At 34.1% G+C, this 22,982-nt stretch overlaps 1 protein-coding gene across 7 annotated transcripts in view; it reads right to left on the reverse strand.

Annotated features, from left to right (window-relative positions):
* CCSER1 (coiled-coil serine rich protein 1) overlaps positions 1–22,982 on the reverse strand; it is a 1,258,994-nt gene that overhangs the window by 1,101,252 nt on the left and 134,760 nt on the right. For all 7 annotated transcript variants that reach the window (XR_008295692.1, XM_053216127.1, XM_053216129.1 and 4 more), the window contains 2 exons: positions 14,016–15,380; positions 8,494–8,678 (listed from right to left, as the gene is read on the reverse strand). Coding sequence is in view for 6 of the 7 variants with exons in the window: in XM_053216127.1 (XP_053072102.1) it covers positions 8,494–8,678; positions 14,016–15,339 (1,509 nt within the window). In the remaining variant the exon portion in view is untranslated. The remainder of the gene's footprint in view (positions 1–8,493; positions 8,679–14,015; positions 15,381–22,982) is intronic.

Raw genomic sequence — 22,982 nt, forward strand, 5'->3', positions numbered from 1 at the left:
AGAACAATAAAAGATATAAACAAAGAAGGCATTTTAGAGCAAAATGTGGCAGTGAAGTGAAATGATCACTGAATTAAATTATAAAAGTGATAAGAATGACAGCCACTCTAATTTACAAGTGATGAATTTAAACAAAGACATACTCACAGAGCAAAAGTGTAAAATATATATGCGCAACTCATTTGAAAAATCACACCTTTGTATCCTGCAAATATGGTTTCTGCAAATATGGTTTCTGAGACAATTTTAAAAATTTGTCTCAATTTTTAAATTAATTTGAAATTTCAACATAATATTAATATGTTAAAATATTTATTTTGCATATAAACTGACCATAATGCCTAGTATTAGGCATATTTCTACTATAATAACATATTTCTTGACCTTGGAAGTCAAAATTTGTTTTATTTATTTTACTAAAATTAATAGTCACATTTAAATTTAAATTTTAAAATAGAATAACGACGAAAAATACATTTTTTTTATTCTTTAACTAGAATAATGTAAAAGCTTCAAATTCCAATGACTATTCCCTCAGAAAATGTAGTTATTTTACACAAGGTCAATTCTGTGTTACAGATTGTGCAGCTGTTCAGATGGCCAGAGATTTGTCATGGATTCTGAATCAATAAATATTCTCTGTCATGCTATAAAAACTGTGCCAGCCCATGGGGTTACCTAAATAAGGCATAAAAGAGTTTTTTCATCTCACAGAAAATTGATATAACTTGATCCAATTAAAAATAAAATGGTCATTTTTGCATTCTAACCCCAAGAATAAAAACTAAACTTAATTTTCTAATTTCTTATTTTTAGAAGGTATACAAGCTGCTTTATGATAATCCTAGATGTAGTATGGTTAAATAAAAGAATCTTTAATTGCCTTCTACTACTGTCCTCTATTGTTTTAATAATAGAAATATGTGCTGTTCTTAATAAAGCATTTAATATATATTATTTAATACTGCTACTGTTACAATATGATTTTTTATTGCTATGTTCTGAATGTTTCTGTCCCCCTAAAACTTGTATGTTGAAATGATGGTATTTGGACATGGTATGGGAGGTGCTTAAGTCATAAGGGTAGAACTTTCCTGAATGTCATTATTGTGTATATAAAAGAGACTCCAGGGCGCCTGGGTGGCTCAGTCGGTTAAGTGTCTAAGTTCAGCTCAGGTCATGATATCATGGTTTGTGAGTTCGAGCCTTGCGTAGGGCTGTGTGCTGGCAGCTCAGAGCCAGGAGCCTGCTTCGGATTCTGTGTCTCATTCTCTCTCTGCCCCTCCCCTACTTGTGCTCTCTCAAAAATAAATAAATGTAAAAAAAAAAAAAAAGAAGAAACTCCAGAGAGCTCCCTGGTCCCTTCCACCATGTACAACACATCAAGAAGGTGCTAGTTATAAACCAGAAACAATGCTGGCATCTTTATCTTGGACTTCCAAGCCTCCAGAGCTATAAGAAATAAATTTCTGTCATTTACAAGCTACCCAATTTGGGATATTTTGCTATAGCGGCCCGAATAGACTAAGACATTCACATTAGGGAAAAATTTGCAAAGGAAATTAAGTGCTATGTACCTCTCATGTGAACTGCATGAAAAGAAATGTTAATAATTATGATACTGCAATTTTATTTATTTACTCAAACTGGTCCTCAAGTCATTTTAGATGAAGTGAGTTAACTCTATGAATAAGCTATTCATAATTTTGTGCCCCAAACATATAAATTGTGCCAGCTTCTAAATGAAAATGACTCATCCCCAAAGCTAGACATAAAAAAATGAATGGAATATTTTATCCAATTCTGCTTTTTTGGAATATTTTATCCAATCTGCTTTTATAAAGGAATTTCTGAATCTGCAAGTTTATAAGAAATGAAGTGAATTGGACTAGATAAAACATGCAGGGAGTTTTAAAATATCACCTTAGGCAGATTTGACCATATTTTTTAATTCGTGCTTCAAAAAATATTGCCAATAATTGACTGCTTCTTTTCTCTCTGTATAGCCAGTCCATAACTATTGTACTGATGTGATCCCGGAAACCATTCCAAAAGTCTGACCATCGTAAAATGAATTATGTTTCTACTGGAACAATGTCACAATTGGTATTATATAAAAAACCAGAGCTAATCAAACAGTGCATCATAAAGACATCTGTACATTTGTATAATAAATTAAAATGCCAAAAAAATGTGCATAAGCAAACCACATAAAATGATTGTACTAAAGGTTTTTTAATTCATTTCTATATAAGCATATGTCACAACGTAGTCAGCATTTATACCTTTATTTCACACATATTTATTATGTACCAGGCATTATACTAAATGCTGTAAGAAATGCTGATAATGTAAAAAGCTTCTTCCATTTAAAATTGTTTTTAACGTTTATTTTTAAGAGACAGAGAGAAATAGAGTATGAGTCGGGGAGGAGCAAAGAGGAAGACACAGAATCCGAAGCAGGCTCCAGGCTCTGAGCTGTCAGCACAGAGCCCGATACAGGACTCAAACTAAGGAACCGTGAGATCATGACCTAAGCCGAAGTCGGACACTTACCCAACTGAGCCACCAAGTGTACCAGTTTCTTCCATTTAAGCGAATGAAGTCTAATAGGTAAAATGAGACCTATTCAAATAACTAAGTAGTGGGTGCCATATATGTGATACAACTTAGAAGGGCATTGATAGGAAAAGAATCATTAGTAACTAGAAAAATCAATAAAGGCATTATAGATTAGAGCCATTAATCTAAAATTAATATACTAGTTATCAACAAATGTAACTTAATGTTTAATGAGTGATACTTGTGATTTTCCTTCTTAAAGCTTACGAGGATTGAGAAGAATGATTTGTGTGGCTCCATTTCCTTACAAATACTAATGGTTCCCTTTTCTCATTAAATGTCCTTGTAGCATTCAATGATATTACCTTTAATTCCACTGACAATTAGTTAAACCAAAAGCTGAGATCATTATTTTAACTCTCCAAATGCCAGTAACATTTTTTTTGTACTTTAAAGTTCCATTTAGAATTTCAGGATTAGGAGGAAACATTTATAAAATTAGATATTTTAATTATCAGCTTTTCTTTGCTCTTAATTTTGAGCTTCAACAACCTTTATGCCACAGAATGGAAGTGTGAAAGTACATATACCAAAACGCCAGTAGAGTTCATTTTCCTGATGTATGGTAAAGGTGGGGTGTTTGGAAATGGATTCCTTGAACATTAATGTACTTTATTCTTTACTGTCCAAGTGCCTCTCAGAGTCACTGTTCAGCATTGGTAGCTGGGCCTCAGTGGTAGAAATTAGCCAAAGACATAAATTACATATATATTTCACAGTGCCAATTGAGCATGCGAGCAAAACTCTATATAAATTAGGGACACAGGAGTTCACGTATTCTAAACATTTGATATCAAGAGCCATAATCCAAACCAAACATCCCCTTAACAGTGTAAATTATAAAATAGTCAGAATTATTAAATCTGTTACATTGACAAGATCATGTCAATGTCTCCTAATCTGGAACTCTATCTTCCAGGCCTCTCTTTCATCTTTGTATCTTCAGAGTAGGCTCTCAATAAATATTTATTTAAAGAAACTGTAAAAGAATAGATAAGTAAATGAATGAATGAAGGATAAGCTAATAAAGGAAAGAACAGTTGCCCCCCCCCAAAAAAAGTGGATTCATAGTTTTAAGTGTTTCGCTAGTTAATATGGGGCTTAATTTGTCTGAGATTACTTAGCTATTGTCAGTAATATCTAAACTCTGGATTTTAACACGCCAAGAATTAAAATATGATATGAGAAGCTAATAATCTGCAAGTAACTATTTTTTCCCTCAAAGGTAAATATGGTCTGTTCTTCTACCAAAAAAGTCCTACAGATTATTTTTTGCTTTGTTTTTACTTTGCCATTCCCAGTTCCTACAAAAACAAACAGGATGCCAAACTGCATATGAGAAAAAGTACGCTATCAGAGTAAAACTAGCCATAAATGAATGCTGGCAGAATCCCTTAGCACAAACAGTTCGGGGCAATGTTGTGGATGCATTTGCCAAGTTATCTAAAGACAATGCAACTTTCTGAACCAGTGTTTTAATGTAGAGAAATAAATACTTCCAAATTCATTAAGGTTCCCAGAAATTTAGTCAAGTTAATTTAGCTACATAGCTCAAGGACTATAAGTCAGGAAGAGAGCACATCCAAAAAACAGAACTTGTAATTACAAATCAATCTTTAACTTTCAAAGAGGTCTTAATCTTTTTCGAGCACAGTGACCAACACAGTGTGAGTCATAAATCAGAGTCCATTAACAGGGAGGGAGGAGGCAAGCAGGAATTCTCAGTTAATTAAAAGAACTGATGTACACTAAATCTTTTGAGAATATGATAGTCCTTAGTGCCCACCAAATATATCAGGGTCAACACCTTCTAGACACAAGCAAGAGACTACTTCCTGGAGACTTTTGTGGCAAGGAGGGGCCAAGTGATTAGATCTAGTCAATAATTTGTCAGAGAAGGTGAAATGAGTCTCTACAGGTCAGAGCATTTATTACTGGGATGAAGACCTCCAGAGATCTTTTTGCCATGGTAAAAGGCAATATTTGCAATAGTTCAACAGCCTGGACATAGAATGAGACATTAAATGGAACTTCCTGAACCTTCTGCAACAAACATGTAGCCTGAGTGAGAAATCCATATTATAAAGCCACTAAGATTTGGAGGTTATTTGCTATCATATATCATAGCTTATCCTTATTCATACACTCAACCACTTTCCTTCCTGTAATGATGTCAGAGCCTCTCTGTTGTCCGTTATGTATGAATCTATCCTCACATTAATAATTGTTTATAGAGCAGGATGATCTTACATATGGAGTTAAATGTCACTGTGTGAAGCTGTTGGAGAAACAATGACAAATCCTTAAATTTATTCATTTATATACCACAGTCTAGGGGAGCCTGGGTGGCTCAGTAGCTTGAGCATCCGACTTTGGCTTAGGTCATGATCTCACTGCTTATGAGTTCCAGCCCCGCATAGTGCTCTGTGTTGACAGCCCAGAGCCTGGAGCCTGCTTCAGATTCTGTGTCCCTCTCTTGCTCTGCCCCTCCCTCGCTCCTGCTCTCTTTCTCTCTCAAGAATAAATAAAACATTTAAAAAAATTATACACCACAGTCTAGAAGAAAAGTTCATAAAAAGAAAGGGCCTATTTCTACAAAATATTTTTTTTAAATATGTGGGCAATCCTAAGAAAGGTATCAAGAAAATAACAGAGAAAATGAAGGAAAGTCTTTACTTAAAGCAGTTTGAAAATATTTAACAAATGTGAATCCTTATCAAATTTTTCCAGATATATTCTGGTTTCATGTAATAAATTTAAGCCAAGTCCAATTTCTTCTGAGGCACTGAGGTTCAAAGAATTAATATATCCTCCTCTTTCCCTTTCAGATTGAAATATCCCCAAAATATACAAAATCACTAGAACTGTGGTCTAACCTATTAGGGCATATCTTTGTTCATTCAGAAACTCTCAGCATCTTAATAAATAAAGCAAGCCATATCCTACTGGTAAACTTAAATCCCCATCAACTAGACAAAATACTCCAGTTCCTTCTAAGTATGAACATCTTTTTTTGCAACAATGTTCCTTTCTACATGAGTTACCTTTCAGTAAAGACACTGATACCATTCATCAGTATATCAAGAAGTACACATTTTAAGTACAGAATCAGCATTAAATTGTGTTTTTTTTTTGTATCCCTTACAGAAGATTATAGCCTAGTCCCAGAAAAAGCACAGACTGCCTTAACTGTGTTTAACTTCATTACAAATAAATAATGCAAAAAATAAATAATAATTTTAAACTTATTACATTCTCCCCAAAGCATTTAAGATTTAAAGTTAGGTAGAATCCAGATCTGAATCCTATCTCTGCCACCTACTATCTGTATTTTGAGGTAAACTGCTTATCTTCTTAGAGTTCTATTTTCCTTTACAAAATGTGATTAATAATAGTATCACTTGGGGGTGTCTGGGTGGCTCAGTGGGTTAAGCAACCATCAAACTTTGGGTCAGGTCATGATCTTGTGGTTCATGAATTTGAGCCCCACGTCGGGCTCTGTGCTCACAGCTGAGCCTGGAGCCTATTTCAGATTCTGTGTCTCCCATTCTCCCTGACCCTCCCCCACTTGTGCTCTGTCTCTCTCTCTCTCTCCCTCTCTCTTTCCCAAAAATAAATAAACATTTAAAAAATAATAATAATAATAATAACAATATAATTTGGTGGATAGTATTGGGAGGACTGGATGTGATAAAACACATGAAGCATTAAGAGAAGTACTTTGGTCCAAATAAATATTGAGAATACATGTTACTATTATTATTGTTCCAAGAGTAAAGAATAACTGAACATGAATGTTTTCCTACATATATACATTTGTTTGAATTATTTTAGAAGAGGAATACAGAAAATGTGTCACGGTCACACATAAAGCTATAATTTCCAAAAAAGGCCACTCGTTTCACATATAGCTAAGATTACCTAAAGAGTCCTAACATTTGCCTTCTTTGCTATGAGTCAAACAACATATTTTACACATTTTAAATTCATGATTACACTGTAAAATTAAAGGATGAGATAGTAGTTGTGAGATCAAAAAAAAAAAAAGTAAAGCCATAAAACAATTTTGATAGGTTTCATATAGAAATTCAATCACCAGTATTTATTTTAACAAGTGTTATCTGTAAATCCAGTGAACATGTACAGTATTTTAATGGAGTTTCTATTCTATCAAGGATAGCCTTTCCCCAACCATGGCAATGATGTAATTCTGCCATCTAGTGGAAGAGCTGTACCACTGCAGGGACACTTTTTGAAAAGTATAAAAAGCCTCAAATGAAAGAACAAAACTGCATTTCTGTGTTCTGACATTTTAAATATTAAATCTTGATTGTGGATTGGGAAGAATAATTTGTGATGTTACAAAGAGAATTACTGAAATATAGTATGAAAATCATGAGCTACAAAGAATATGTAAAAGGCCCAAGTCTGGGCAAGTCCAATGCATACTGCATAATTATTAACATAAATACATCTTATGAAGGAAAAACAAGAATTTCGTGAAGAGAAATGTTTCATAATAAGTAGTTATCCATGATTTTCAATTCTGCATCAACTCAAAATCTTTTTTAACATGTTCTTGCACTTAAACAATAGCAACTGCAATAGTAATACAATATTTTCAATGCACCAAAAGATGAAATTTAACACCATTCTCTATGTAAAAACATAAGTACACAAAATTCTATTGTATGATAGAAACAAAAATGCCACTATCATTTGTTGTTTTGCAGTTACTGATTTGCCCAATATTAAGATATGGCCAAACCTAATCTAACCTAGAAGTTCCTTCTAACTTCAAGGAAATGTTTTGGCTATCACTCAGTGTTACCTCAGTAACTTAAGACTTCTTCACAATACAATTGTCAAAACTGGATGACCTATTTACATTTGAAACCAAATCATCTAAAATACACAGAGATAAAATACATGAGTAATTTAGTTTTGAGCATTTTTCACACATATCCATGAACAGGGGATACAGGTAAGTAGGTAAGCAGGTTACACAGGTAGACATATCATTTCAAAGAAGCACTGTTAAATACCAGGAATCAAAAACACTGCTGGAAAAGCATACATCTGTGAGGAAATGAACAAGAGAACTCCAAAAGGCAATCCCACCCCAATATTTGTAAGACCTGAGGCCCCCTAGACCTCTTGCAGTCCACTCATCAATTTCCCACCCTGGCTTTATCTTTCACTGCGAATGAGCATCACACACATGCCTCTAAGACACCACAGCCCTCAAGTGCAAGCTCAGAAACGACTCCCCTATAGACATGCTACCTTACCCTTCACCAGCAGGCTCGTGCAGTTTGAACCAGAAATCTGGAATCTGTTACTCAGAATGTGTCAAAGCTCTGGATGGGCATTTTGCCTTGACCCCAAAAGCTCCTCATCCTGTGTGGATGGGCAACTGTAAAACGTGAAGCAGATGTAGGATCCCTGAAGAGTCAATGGGTGGTACTGGCATAATGGCAGAATATAAAAGGACATTTTTTAGAGTGGCTATAGGGTAGAGAGATGGTGTGAAATAATGGTTATCAAAGGGTACCCTCATGATCAGCTTTTTTCTTAGCTTGCGTATCCCAGGGTCTTGATGTAGAACACAGAGTATCAAACTTTCTATGGAAGCAAGGAAGACAGGAATTGAGGGCAACTATCATGGTGTGCTACTATGTGTCAAGACCCATAAGAGTTTCGAGTGCAAACGTAGCCTCTTTAACTTGGGATATCAACTAAGGAGATAGATTTTTTTCTTCAAGTTATGAAATGTCTATTCTTCAGTCTGTTTTCATAATGCAAAAGGCAGGAATATCCCAGTCCTGTACATAACTATTTTAATAAATGCAAGTATATGTGTATACTTACCATGCTGTTCATTTTTGAAGATGATGAACCTGCTCTTTGCTTTCTTAGACTGTTCACTTCTTCTACATTTCCATCTTTTGGTTTCAAAATCATTCTGCTACTCCCTGCAGTTCCTTCAGATGAGGATCGCAATCGCCTCTCTATAAATCTCCCTTCACGATATGGACTGAAGCTACTGGCAAGAACTATTAAAATAAATAAATAAATAAATAAATAAATAAATATTAATACAAATGCTTAACTGTAGTTTTTACAAATGCTCCATTTAAAGCAAATAATAAACTCTTAGTGTCATTCAAAAATTCTCTATCATAGAAAGAAGTTTTAAATTAATAGTGGTAAGTTTAGTTTACTTAATCACATAATGATTTTGAAGCTCAAAACCTCTGCAGCCATCCTTGGCTTCTCCATACTTCATATAAATCACATAAGCAAATCCTGTCTTTATTACCCTCAAATTGTATACAGAATCTGATCACTTCCTACCTTCCCCACTAACATCCTGGACCAAACTCCCATCAACCCTAGCTTGGGTTACTATAATACTGAACAGTCTCCTTCCTTTGCCTATTCCTACCTGACTCTCCCCCACAAAAACCACAGCCTTCTTTCCACATGGTAACCAGAATGATACACTGAAGACATAAGTAACATTGATCATCAGCATTCCTCTAGTCATAGAGCTATGTTTAACCAATGTCCTATCAGTTTCCTTATGATAACCCTACTCTATCCCTTCATTTAAGGGCCTCCCCATGTTCATCTGTTCACTTTTCTAACTTCATCTTCTGCTGTACCCTCCTCCTTCACTCTGTTTATGCTACTCTGGGCCTCTTGCCATTGCTAGAACACTGCAGGCACACTCCAGTACCAAAGTGGCCTTTACCACATAGTCTTTGCACAGTTATACTTCTCTATTTGTACACCCTTCTCCCTAATCATCTTCAACTCTTTGCTAATATGTTACCTTGATTAATACTCTGCTCACCATACTTAAAAATACAAACTACAGTGAACTATCAGAAAATGAAATTAAGAAAACAATCTCATTTATAATAGCATCAAAAAGGATGAAATACTTAGAAATAAATTTAGCCACAGAGTGAAAGATCTCTTACACTGAAAACTGTTAAGACACTGATGAAACAAGTTGAGACACAAATAAATGCAAAGATATTCTATGTTCATAGATTGAAGAATTAATGTTCTTAAAATTTCCATACTACTCAAAGCAATCCACAGATTCAATTCAATCTCTATCAAAATTATAATGGCATTTTCATGAAAATACAGAAAACCATTGTATAAAGAACCACAAAAGACCCCAAATAGCTGAAGCAATCTTGAGAAAGCATAAAGCTGGAGGTGTCACATTTCCTGATTACAAACTATACCACAAAGCTGTAGTAATCAAAACAGTATGGTATTGGCATAAAGACAGACACACAGATCAATGGGGCAGAATAAAGAGCCCAGAAATAAAAGCATCATATATGAGCAATTAATTTTTGACAAAAGACTCATGAGTATGCAATGCAGAAAGGATAGTCTCTTCAGTAAATGGTGCTGGAGAAACTGAATAACCACATGCAAAAGAATAAACAGAGACCTGCATCTTACAGTATACAAAAACAAAAAACCTCAAAATGATTTAAATATTTGAACATAACACCTGAAAATGTAAAATTCTGGGAAAACAATACAAAATAAAACAAAACAGCGGGTAATGCTCCTTGACATTAGTCTTGGCAATGACTTTTTGGACTTCACACCAAAAGCAAAACCAATAAAAGCAAAAAATAACAAATAGAACTATTTCAAAGCAAAAAGCTTCTGTACAGCAAAGTAAATAATCTACAAAATGAAAAGGCAAATTATGGAATGGGAGAAAATATTTTCAAATATCATATCCTCTGAGAGGTTAATATCCAAAATATACATGGAACTCATACAACTCAATAGAAAATAACAATAATAATCCAATTTAAAAATGAGCAAGTAGACTAAACACACATTTTTTTTTTCCAAAAAGACATACAAAATAGTCAAGAGGTACATGAAAAGGTGCTCAACATCACTAATTATAAGGGAATGCAAATCAAAACCACATGAGATATTATATCACACCGGTCAGGGTAGCTATTAGCAAAAATTCAAACAAGTGTTGTGGAAAGTGTAGAGAAAAGGGCACCTTTATACACTGATGGTAGGAATGTAAACTGGTACAGTCACTATGAAAAAAGTATGTAGTTTCTTCATGAAATTAACAAGAGTTACCATGTGATCTAGGAATTCCATTTATGGGTATATATTCAAAGGAAATGAAATCATTATCTCAGAGAGCTATCTGTATGCCCATGTTTATAGCAACATTATGCACAATAGCCAAGATATGTAAACAATCTAAGTGTCCCATCAATGATGAAGAGATAAGAAGATGTGATATGTAAATATAAAGGGATACTATTCAGCCTTTAAAAAGAAGGAAATAGTGTCATTTGTGACAACATGGGTACAACTGCAGGGCATTAAGCTAAGCAAAATAAGCCAGATAGAGGAAGACAAACAATCTATGGTATCAGTCACATGTGGATTCTTAAACAAAAAAAATTGTTTTAAACAGTTGAACTGATTGAAATGCAAAGTAGAAAAGTGGTTGCAATTGGAGCCCGTGGGTGGCTTAGTAGGTTAAGCATCCAACTCTTGATTTCGGCTCAGGTCATGGTTTCATAAGCCCCACCTTGGGCTCTGCCCTATCAGTGCAGAGCCTGCTTAGGATTCTCTCTCTCCCTCTCTCTCTGTCCCTACCCTGCTTTTGCTAAATACATACATATATACATACATAAATACAAACATGAAAAAAATGAAAAAGGGAAAAGAAAAAGCGGTTGCAAGAACCTATTAGGCCAAATATAACAGTTCTTTTTAAATAACTTTTTAAGCTAATGAATAAAAATTAAAATGCCAGAGTGCTCAACTTTACATTATTTTTTTCTGTTTATTTATTTTTGAGAGACAGAGACAGACAGAGAGAGAGAGAAAGGAGAAAGGGAGCCAGGATTTGAGGCGGGCTCTGCACCAACAGCAGAGAGCCCAATACGGGGCTGGAACTCACCAGCCGCAAGATCATGACCTGAGCTGAAGTTGGACGCTCAACGGAATGAGCCACCCAGGTATCCCTATATTATTATTTTTGATATGACTACATATCTCATACATTCAGATATATATTAAATACTAGCCTAGATATGTTTCATAACAAATACAGACTAAATTCAGTATTATGGAGTTTAGTGCACATAGCAACTCTTTCTTATATAAAATACATCTACATAACTGGTTTTCAAATGTTAAACTTCCAGATTATAAAATCCTTCTGAATGCCACATGAATATCTCCACAAAATGAAGAACTGAATTCTATTATTTTTTCCTTATTCACATTACCAGCTTGTTTGCCTATCCGTCTCTATTTTACAAGTTGTAGATAACCTGAATAAATAGCTAATGTCCCAAGAACAGGCAACATATTATCAAATTCATTGAAATTACTTTAATGTGGTAAATGGCTCATGATTAGGATCTTTGTGAACAGATTATTAGCAAGATATTTCCACAGAGATAAATATATATAGTATTCAATTTGACATTGAAGCAAATGATCGTTTCTAAATAAGAATTAGATATAATCAAGGTAAGTACATTTCTACCCTTTTTGTATTCCATTTCTTTAAAAAAAAGACTGCCTAGATTCCAATTTGAGATCCACCATTTACTAACAATGTGATTTCATAGTTATTTAATTTAATCCTAAATTATTAATAGCAGCCATATAAACTTTTAGTTAAGATTAAATGACATCTTGATGAGCACTGAGTAAGATATGGAATTCATGAATCACTATATTGTATCCTTGAATCTCATATAACATTGTGTATTAACTAGACCAGAATTAAATTTTTTTTAAATAAATGAAAAGTAAATTTAAAGAAAGATTAAATGAAATAATGAATACAAAATGCTCAACACATTATTTTGGCACATGTTAACTGTACAAAAAGGGTGAGCATCATCGATATCATCATCATTGTTCTTCTCATTATATTATAATTAAAGAAATAAGCAGATACAACTAAAGTTATAAGTACAGACAAGGTCACCAAGATCAAAACATAAAAAAGTAGGCAGATGCATAAAAGTGATGATGTATCAAATGTGAAAAATACTAAGTTATACAATTATACAGGTAAATAATTCACTCATGCATTTAAAACTTTAAAATTGTTATATTCATGGAGGGACTAGCTGGATTAATCATATAATCTTATGATGCTTGATACTCTATAATTTAACTTATTATAAGTTGTATATAATATTTTAGTGTTATCCTTAACGGTTTGGAAAGAGCTGGGGTCATGATGTCACTAAGCCTAGTCACTAAGAGCCTGAGCTTTGAACTGAGATAGTTGTAACTTGTGCTACTTAACAGCTATATGATCCTTGGTCTGTTTTTGCATTTGTAAAATGGAACGTGTAAATGTCTATCTCATAAGGTTTGTATCCCAAACAATTATGTACTAACTTTGTGACTTTGGACACATTACTTAGCCTATTTGTGTTCCAAATATCTTGACTGTAAAATGGGTTACTATAATAGTAGTGATTTCAACCATCTGAGAATTCAATGAATTAATGTATCCAAAGAGCACAAAATGGGAAACGAGACACAATCAACATTCAATGTTGGGAGAACTAGTTGACAGTAACAGTAGTAGTAGCAGAAGCAGCAAAGGCAGCAGCAGTGGTACGTCAAATACAGCCCAGTACGTGGTAAGAATTCAACAGTTTTCTTAACTGAAATTTATAATAAATAACAAAGTTTTCTGTTAAATAACATAATGACATACTAGAGTAATTCAAGCACCCATCCCCCCTTTATAGAAAGCAAAGAGAAGGTACTCAAGGTTACATAGGTAGTTAATGACAGACACAAGTTTAAAACCAAGCTCCAAGGACAGTACTTTTAAAGCCTGCAAGTCTATTGTAATTAGACATAGAGACTATTTGTGCTGAAACGTGGATCCTACTTAATAAAGACAGTTTTGGTAAAATAGGAAATAGAATTTAAATTATAGAAAATTTCTTTTAGGGTGATTTTGGCTGGAATATACTCATTTTGCTGACTAAGAAATACCAAGACTCATTTACTTTAAAAAAGAGAATCCTTTTAGACAAAGCCACATCACAAATAAAAACAATTTCTTTCCCCTCTCTTCTGAGGGCCAGAATCTTGGCAACACAACTAAGAAAAATGAGTAGTATTGCTGAATTACATTGTTACCATAGTATGAAATTTAAAATCAAGTAGAGAAAAGATTTAAAATAAATTATAAATCAGAAAAAAAAAACTAGAGAATGAAAAATAAGGAAATGTGGTTTCTATTCATGGGATGAAATAAGAAGATTAAATAAACTAGAATGAAATTATAATTCATATTTATCATACAAAGAAAATCAGCATACCTTTGGCAGGATTTGATTCGTATCCATATGATGTTTTGTTAAAAATATGATGATCACCAGAAGAGGGTATTATCCTTGAATCTGAAATAGGATGAATCCCTTTAACACGATCACTTATTGCTTTATGTTGCTCATAAAATCCAAGTTTCCTCGGAGAGCTTGTTGCCAACATTGTTTCACCATTTTGTACTACCTTATGTTCTTCTCTTTGCATATCTCCTGATAGATGAGTCTCTGACTTGTTCCCATTCATAACAGGTAGTTCAGTGATTTGCAATAACACTTCCTTCTGATTAGCAGCAGAGGTTTCTAGTAAGGAATTAGATTCAGTGCTACATCGGCCTTCTAACCTGTATTTCCCAGGAGACATAATTGCACAGGGAACAGTTCCCATAAGGTCTATTGTTGTCTTTGTAACAGCAGCAGGATTGGGAGAGATCTGAGAGGTAGAATCATTGTGGCCAAAGTTCTCACAGTGGGATGCCATGCTTCCACTTTTAGGAAATGCATCTGCTTCAGACACAGAATCTTCAGTCAAGGCTAAGAACTCTGAAGGTGTCTGAGCTGTTGTAAGATCAGCAGAAAGCAGGGGTGATTGTAAAGAGCTTCCTGCCCGTTCTGTTACATCCACAGAACAAGATGGAGAAGCTCTTACTAATACAGGTTCTCTCTCCTGGTACTGTGTTATTTCCAATGAGAATCCAGACTGTTGTACCAATGAAATGGATTGGCTCTGTGGAACTGGCTTAGAAAATTTATAGTGAGATGAAAAAGATTTAGTGAGTAGCTTCTTTGTTGACTGCTTAACAGAACGGCGAGTTTGTTCTTCTGTGAATCCAGAATCATCCCCTTCACTTTTGCCAGAACTTAGGCAATTTATAAAGACATTCTTATTAGTTGAGTGCTCCTTTTCCTTTTCAAAATCTTCTGTCAAGGATCTCGTTATTTTCTTATTTCGTGAACTACTAAAACCAACAGAATGTCTTCCCCTGGTTTTAATATGTTCTTCCAAACTCAGTTTTTGTATACTGCTATGACCAGATTGAGCACCATTTGAAATACTAAGGTTCTGGTTGGTAGTGTCTTGCTTAGGTTCACCTCCTTTCTTATGGTGGAAACTAATGGAAGGAGTACGGAATATGCTCCTGCGTTTACCTGTACTACCTGAGCTTGAATTAGTGCTGGAAGGAGAGGAACTGTGGACACCAACTGTATTACTGGAGGAGGGTGAAGAAGGAAGAGAATCATGCCTTCTGCTAATACTTCTTCTGAATATTGGCAACCGGGAGACCAGGGTAGATCGTCTTGATCCTGAGTCCCCCATTGGGACTCCAAGCCTTGCGCTGTGACAGCCAACTTAGCAGCCTAAAAAAGGTAAAACAAAAGAACGCATCAAAAGAAATCAATTATAAATAAGACATTTTAAAACAAAACACTGTTTTTCAGGACATGGACTAGAACTTGGCTCATACTAAAATGATAACAAAATTCTGATGAGGATTTTTTTTTTAATTTATAAGTAGCAAAATTATCCAGTGATTTGCACAATGATTTTATGATGGCTCAGAAATGTCAAGATTACCAAGAATATTTAGTCTATTCAAAAGATTGTTGGGTTGAGAAACATAAGATCACTATTCAAGACCCAGCCTTACTACTCCCACTGGTTCTATAATTTGGTAAATTGTTTAATCCTAACTTTTTATGTCTACATATTTAGATGCAGTAGTCTTGTGACAGCCATAATCATTGCCCTGTGGGTAATATGCCCCACTACTGCCTCTCTTGACCAGAAACAGATATATCACAAGACTTAAGAAGTTATTCACTTGAGCTTAACAGAATCACAGATCAGACTAAGGTATGATTTGACACTAGAATCTTCATTCAAAGAAAAAACAATTAGGAAGTACCGTTCTCCTTGGAGTTTGATTTTGGGACTTTTAGAGGTAATCAGGGCATTGATAGAGGAAACTAAATGAGAAAGGATACAGTGTAGAGTTATAAACAAAATAAGGTTATGAGGAAACCACAACTATGAATTGAAGAAAAGACTCCAGTGAAAATTAATTCAACTGGTAATATTGACACGAGTGAAAATACATAGTGACAGCAGCAGAAGCATAGAAAATTTATTAACCATATTAACATCAATGTGCTGATGATGAAGAAAAAGAAGGAAGAAAAAGTGAAGGTGGCAACTATATAGTTCATCAACCATGATGTCCCAAACACTTTTCTGACATAGATTATCTCTTTTAATGCTTCTAACTGTAGAAGTAGATAATATTTCCATGGTCATTTTACAACAGAAAGGTAACTTTCTGTCATTGAGCCAATAAAGAGTAAAGCAAGAAACTAATCCTTATATAACCACAGGATCAGCTCATAATCAGCATGACAGAGACTGCTTTCAGTAAAGAGCCAAAACTTGTGCTGCTGAAGGTCCAGCTCTGCTTCCATTTCAGAGATTCTTAGTTGTAGAGTCAATCTGGCTATTCTGATGCCTGCTATTTTTCACTGGTTTTCATAATGCGCCGTGACTTGGTTTCTGTTTTTAGTTTCTGTATTTCACATAATTCCTTAACTGTAATGTATACATCCCCTGTGTCAAATTTTAATCAGATTGTTTCATTTTGGTTTTTGCAACCAAAACTACCTAACTGAACAATAACAAATACTACATAAAGTGACCAGCCTCCATTTTATTATTCTTACAGATACATTATGAGAATGATCAAGTGAAATACTTTCATGGCCCTGAAGAAGTATATAAAATGAAAAATATTTTCTCTTTCAGATATGCATTCAAAAATGTTTAATATTTTGTCCTAAATGATATAAAATCTAACAGATTTGTATTAGATGATTTTTATTAGATGATGAATTCACTAAATTTGAATTAAATCAAACTATGTGTAAAACACTCCCAAAATATTTGCATATTCTTGTAAATCTTTGGGAGAAGAAAGCTTAAAATACAAACAAAGACATTTTAGGTCTTAAAGTCTCACAAATTAGAAATATCTTATTTGGGGGGACCTGGGTGGCTCAGTCAGTTGTGCAGCTGACTTTTGATTTCAGCTCAGATCATGATCCAAGGTTGTGGGATTGAGCCTCACGTTAGGCTCAGCACTGAGCAAAATCCTGAGATTCTCTCTCTTTCTTCCTCTGCCTTGCTCCCCAACTTGCTCTCTCTCTCTCTCTCTCTAATGAATGAATGAATGAATACATACATACATACATACACACATACATACATACATATATACATACATACATACATACATACGTCTAATTTTCCTCCCAGGTTAAATCTAATTTAACCAATATCCGATTTCCAAAGTGGATACAAAAAATAATACAATTTTTCATGATTTCACTTTTACTAATGCTTTAATTAACATCATTCTCAGCTGTGATTTTTCATTTATATGCAAGATTTCCATTCAATGCTTAGTGAAGAGTTTTGTTATAATTAGAGTATTATCAACCATTACGATTTGCAGCTGGTGGTGCATCTATGGTTATCAATGCATTTATGTCAAGATATTTACCATTACTATTGGATTTTTTCAGTATTTATGTATATTGAAATATTAATTGGCCTTTTTTATTATTTCTTGCTTTTGTGTCAGCATTTAAAAATAGTGACTCAATCTCTCTTTAATAAGTATTCAAAGGATTTAACTAGTAAAAATTTCAGAAAAAAAATTTACAGTAATCACTCCTGTCTTTCTAAGTGCTTAATGAAAACAAGACTTTTATTGGGTACAAAAAATACATTTAGGCTACTAATACACTTAACCTAATTGAAGTAAAAACATCATAGATACTAAGAGATATTTGTACATTGAATGGGATGACATGAAGTAGATATAAAACCTACTGGAGATAAAAATCCTTTAGATTTCACTTTGTCTACTGATAGTCTTTTAAATGAAGGTCTTGATTTCCTACTGAGAGCTTTCCAGCTAAAAAAGAGAAAGATAAAATATCTATAGGTTGGAATTACCCATATTCTTCAGAGAGACTCTTCAATGTCCAGATGCTCTCTATATTGTCAGATTCATTATCCCCTTCCTATTTCATTCTCTATGTGGACTGATTACTACTTGCCATTTTCTGTTCACGTTCATCTCCTGGGCAATTGCAGATGTAGGACCGCCTGCTTGGGATGCCTCTCCTGTAACTCTGATTTGAAATATTTAGGAATATTTCTATGACACTGTCTTTTCCAGGAGGCCATCCCTGACCCTTTTCCCATCCTCTTCCATTTGGGATGTAATACTATTCCTTTACGTATCCTGCAGTATTACCTTACAAGTTAACATCTGTTTACCTGGCTTTACTATTTTACCTTAAGTTTCTTTGTGACAAAGGCCATCTATGCTTTGCTTTGAGACCCCAGTGTCTAATGTAATACACAATTAGTACCAATAGAGCAAACGGATTTCAGGGACAAAGTTTTAACTTGAATACATCAATATTTCAAATGTAAATAAACATATTTTTTGCCCACTACCATAAACAAATACTGTAATTTTGAAGTTAATTTTATTAAATTACAACTTTTAGAAATTCATAAGTTAATTGAAAGGCTTTCCAACTGTAAAATCATTCAATAATCTAAAATTTGCTAACATCAGGGGCGCCTCGGTGGCTCAGTCGGTTGAGCGTCCAACTTAGGCTCAGGTCATGATCTCGCGGTTCGTGAGTTCGAGCCCCGCGTCAGGCTCTGGGCTGACAGCTTGGAGTCTAGAGCCTGCTTCGAATTCTGTGTCTCCCTCTCTCACTGCCCTTTCCCAGTTCATGCTCTGTTCTCTCTCTGTCTCTCAATAATGAATAAACGATTAAGAAAAAATTTTTTTTAATTTGCTAACATCTAAAAGTGTTATGGAAGCACAATGCTGAAAAGTTGAAGAAAACAATATATCGTAACAACTATTAATGAAAGACAAATGTTACACTGCAACATGTTAATATATTATTTTTATAATTTTAGTAGAGCAATTATCCTTTCTTAATAAGACCTGTATATATTTTCATGTATTTTTATAAATTTTCAAATGAGATAAAATAAACATATTTTCTCAATTCTCCTCTATTTCTTGGTTCAGAAGACATATCACCTCAAGTCGTAACAGATGCCAAAGTAATACACAGGTTGAACTAGACCTGCCCATCTTCCAGGGGCCTTACTATGATCAACATTATTTTATTGGGAAAAACAAATTTGTCATATAAGAGTGCCATCTAATATCATTAAACCTTTACAAACAAAACATTAGACTACTATACCCAATACCACCTACTGGATGCATATACAGGCCTACTGGACATGACGTGAGACTCAGTTTGACCTCAACTGAAGAAACGGTACCCTTTGCTCTTTAACACCAGGATTTAACAAAAAGTTCCCAGAATGTATTTTATTCAGTGATCTCTACAACTTGAGCAAACACTATCATTACCCTTAAGAGAGTACAGCGGCATATGGTAGATCTATTCTGAATTACGTTAAAGGTGAATTTTATTTGGCATGGTTCAGAAAAACACAAATTCTACTTAAAGGGGATATATGCATTGCTAATGTTACCTACTTAAAACAGAGTAAAAGTAAAAAACATTAAAGAAATAAGACATACTGGAAAAAAAGTGTACACACACACACACACACACACACACACACACACACACACACACTTTCTTCCATGATTCAAGGCATAAAAAGACCATGCAGGGTTTTAAAGCAATCATCTTAGAAACTCATTACCATATACACAAATAGGCATGTCTGTCGGTGCAAATAAAACAAAATAAAATCCTCTTCACCTTTTTCTTTCCCATCATTTTTAAAATTATTTGCCTAGAATTTGCATACCTCTCATATTTTTTCACTATAAGTCAAAGATGAAGAGTCACCTGATGGCCCACATGCTAGATAGTCCTAAGTATCCTTTGTCTTTCTCCCCAAATTGGTGATGTTTGGTTTATAAAACTAAAGAAAAAATACTTACCCACACATGCAATAAGTAAAAAAAAAGAAAAACTGGTTTCAAATCCAAGCTCTGTCACTTACTAGTAGCATGAGCTGAAACACAGATAATAATTATTTTAAGTATGAGAAGGTGCAACATCAGAAAGAAATGGCACTCTGCCTGCTACTGAGTAAATTTCTAGTTTCTTCCTTTTCTGATGCAAGTGTTACAAGATGGAGCACCACATAAAGAGACTATAAAAATGAGCTACTTGTCAAGATCTGGCTGAATCATTCCATTTTAAAAATCAACCTAAAAATATTTTGGGGGGAAGATATATAAATTGATATCAGGTTTCCAATCCCTTATGATGAACCTCCCTTAAGTATATATTATTATTGAATTTAAAAAGAATGATCAATATTTGAAATGTTCATGAGCAATGTTGATGAAATAAATCTGGTCCCAGCTCTATTCTTTCTCAGAAAAGATTCCAGAAAATAACCCAATACAGCCTAAGTGACCATGCTGAAAAGAAAATCTACAATACATGATGAAATGGAAGAATGAAAATTCAGAGAAATCAAGTATTCTGAGTAAGAATTTGTCAACATTAAGAAAGTATGGATGGCAGAAAATAAATTATCTGAAAACATATCAAAGAGCATTGGTCAACTTTTACTAAAATTAAATAAAATAATAGCTTGAAAAAGTTTCTAAAACAATCTTATCTAATTATGTCGTTGTTTTTTTTTTTTTTTTTTTTCACAGATTTAAATGAGGCTCACACCTGTTGGGTGGTCAGGGCTCAGCTGGAAAGCCCTCCAGTCCAGACTCTTTCTTTACAAAGCCATGCAATTTACACCTCAACATTTTTTTACTTTATGGTAGAAGTTATTCTTAAATGAATTTCTAAAATGTTTTACTGTTTTCCCTTAAATGAATGGGAAACTAATGGAAGCATTTTTAACAGATAAATCACTACCATAACATGAACAGGGACACCTCAGCCACAGGGTCAGTGAGGGCAACATGAGATAAATTCAAAAACTGAATGATCAGGGCCAAGTAAGTGATCAGTCACAGGGAAGAGAATGAGACTGTCAGAAGATAGAAAGAGTCAGAAATAATATAATTGATTGGATAGGTTTAATTCGCAAATCATTAAATTTGCATATAATTTAGCCACACTGAGTACATGAAGCTCTGCTCAAAAAATAAACAAAAAAATAATCCAAACAAAGCATTGCTTATATCAGAAATATCTACCTTTAGGTGAAGGTCACTACTCACAATGATTTGACCCTAAAGATGAAATGTAAACAGAGATAGATGGACCCTGATTAGATCATATGTAAGCGAAGAATCACTGGGTTCTACACCTGAAACCAACACTGCACTATATGTTAACTTGAATTAAAATAAATAAATATTTTTAAAAAGATCTGTATAGATAATCTCCTAGGAAAAAGAGAGAGATGCCAAATTAGCATGATAACAGGAACTATTACTATAGTAAAGGAGAATACATTTCAAAGAGATTATTCTAGCAGAATTTAGGGAAGCAGATGAGTTCCTTGCCTGAATTGATGGAAGAACAGGGGTCGTGATACATTATTTATAAAGACATGTAATCTTGAGACCCAGGCCTATATGATCTTAGTCCTTTAGTGACCAGAACAGACAATGGAGGGTAGAGAGAAATACAAAAATAATGGATTCTGGCCAGAGATTAGACAGAATTTAATAGTGAAAGAAGTCAAAAGCCATATCCACATGTGACCAGGCTTAGGTAAATAAGACTACATTTATGTTTTTAAAATATTATAGTTTATGTTTTGGGATTTACACACTATGAATGTATAACTGCTAAGAATGTGGACTCTGACACAAGCATGTCTAGACTTGAATTTGTCATGACACATGAGTTGTGTGACTTCGCAGTGGCTTAAAAGTTACTTAAATTCCTACAGCCTAAAGTTTCTTCATGAGGATAAACAGTTGCAACTGTCTTGAAGAATTTTTATCAGATCAAGTAAACACCAAAAAAAAAAAAAAAAACCACTTAGTATAGGGTCTCACGTGATGAATGTTTAATAACTGTAACTTATTTATCAAGAATAATTAACCATACTTGTGTTGTTTCACAGCAAACTTTTTTCTAATTCAACTTAGAACTTTCCAAACCTCTCTCAAAGTTTTAATTCTGTCTACTCATAGATTAATACTGTCATTTCCTGAGTCAATTCCGAACAGGACACAATGACCATTAGAAGCTGCAGTACCTACATGTAGATGGGACTTAGAATTAGTATTGATATATATGAATAAATAGTGATGTGGCCATTATTAAATTTTTTAACTTTTTTCTTACAAATATTCCATTCAACTATGTCATGCTTTTGACCCAAAATATTATTGACCATGCTGATCTCCTTCTTGACAAGTTTAGTTCAATTTTTTATTAATATTGAATTCAATTATCAGTCTTAGGTTTTTTATTTTCAACAAAATAATTCAGCCTTCAAGGATCAAATAACTGACAATATTACAATATTATAAATATTCAAAGACTGTGTCTTAGGCTCCAAACAAGATTCCCAAAAGATGAATTTGATAAATTTGTTGAGCAATGCCAATGTCAATGTAACAAATACACAGCTTTAAAGAGGATAGCACATGAAACAACCAACAAAACTAAAAGGCAACCAACGGAATGGGAAAAGATATCTGCAAATGACATATCAGACAAAGGGCTAGTATCCAAAATCTATAAAGAGCTCACCAAACTCCACACCCGAAAAACAACCCAGTGAAGAAATAGGCAGAAAACATGAATAGACACTTCTCTAAAGAAGACATCCGGATGGCCAACAGGCACATGAAAAGATGCTCAACGTCGCTTCCTCATCAGGGAAATACAAATCAAAACCACACTCAGATATCACCTCATGCCAGTCAGAGTGGCCAAAATGAACACATCAGG

Source organism: Acinonyx jubatus, chromosome B1 (assembly GCF_027475565.1).
Source record: "Acinonyx jubatus isolate Ajub_Pintada_27869175 chromosome B1, VMU_Ajub_asm_v1.0, whole genome shotgun sequence".
NCBI lineage: Eukaryota > Metazoa > Chordata > Mammalia > Carnivora > Felidae > Acinonyx > Acinonyx jubatus.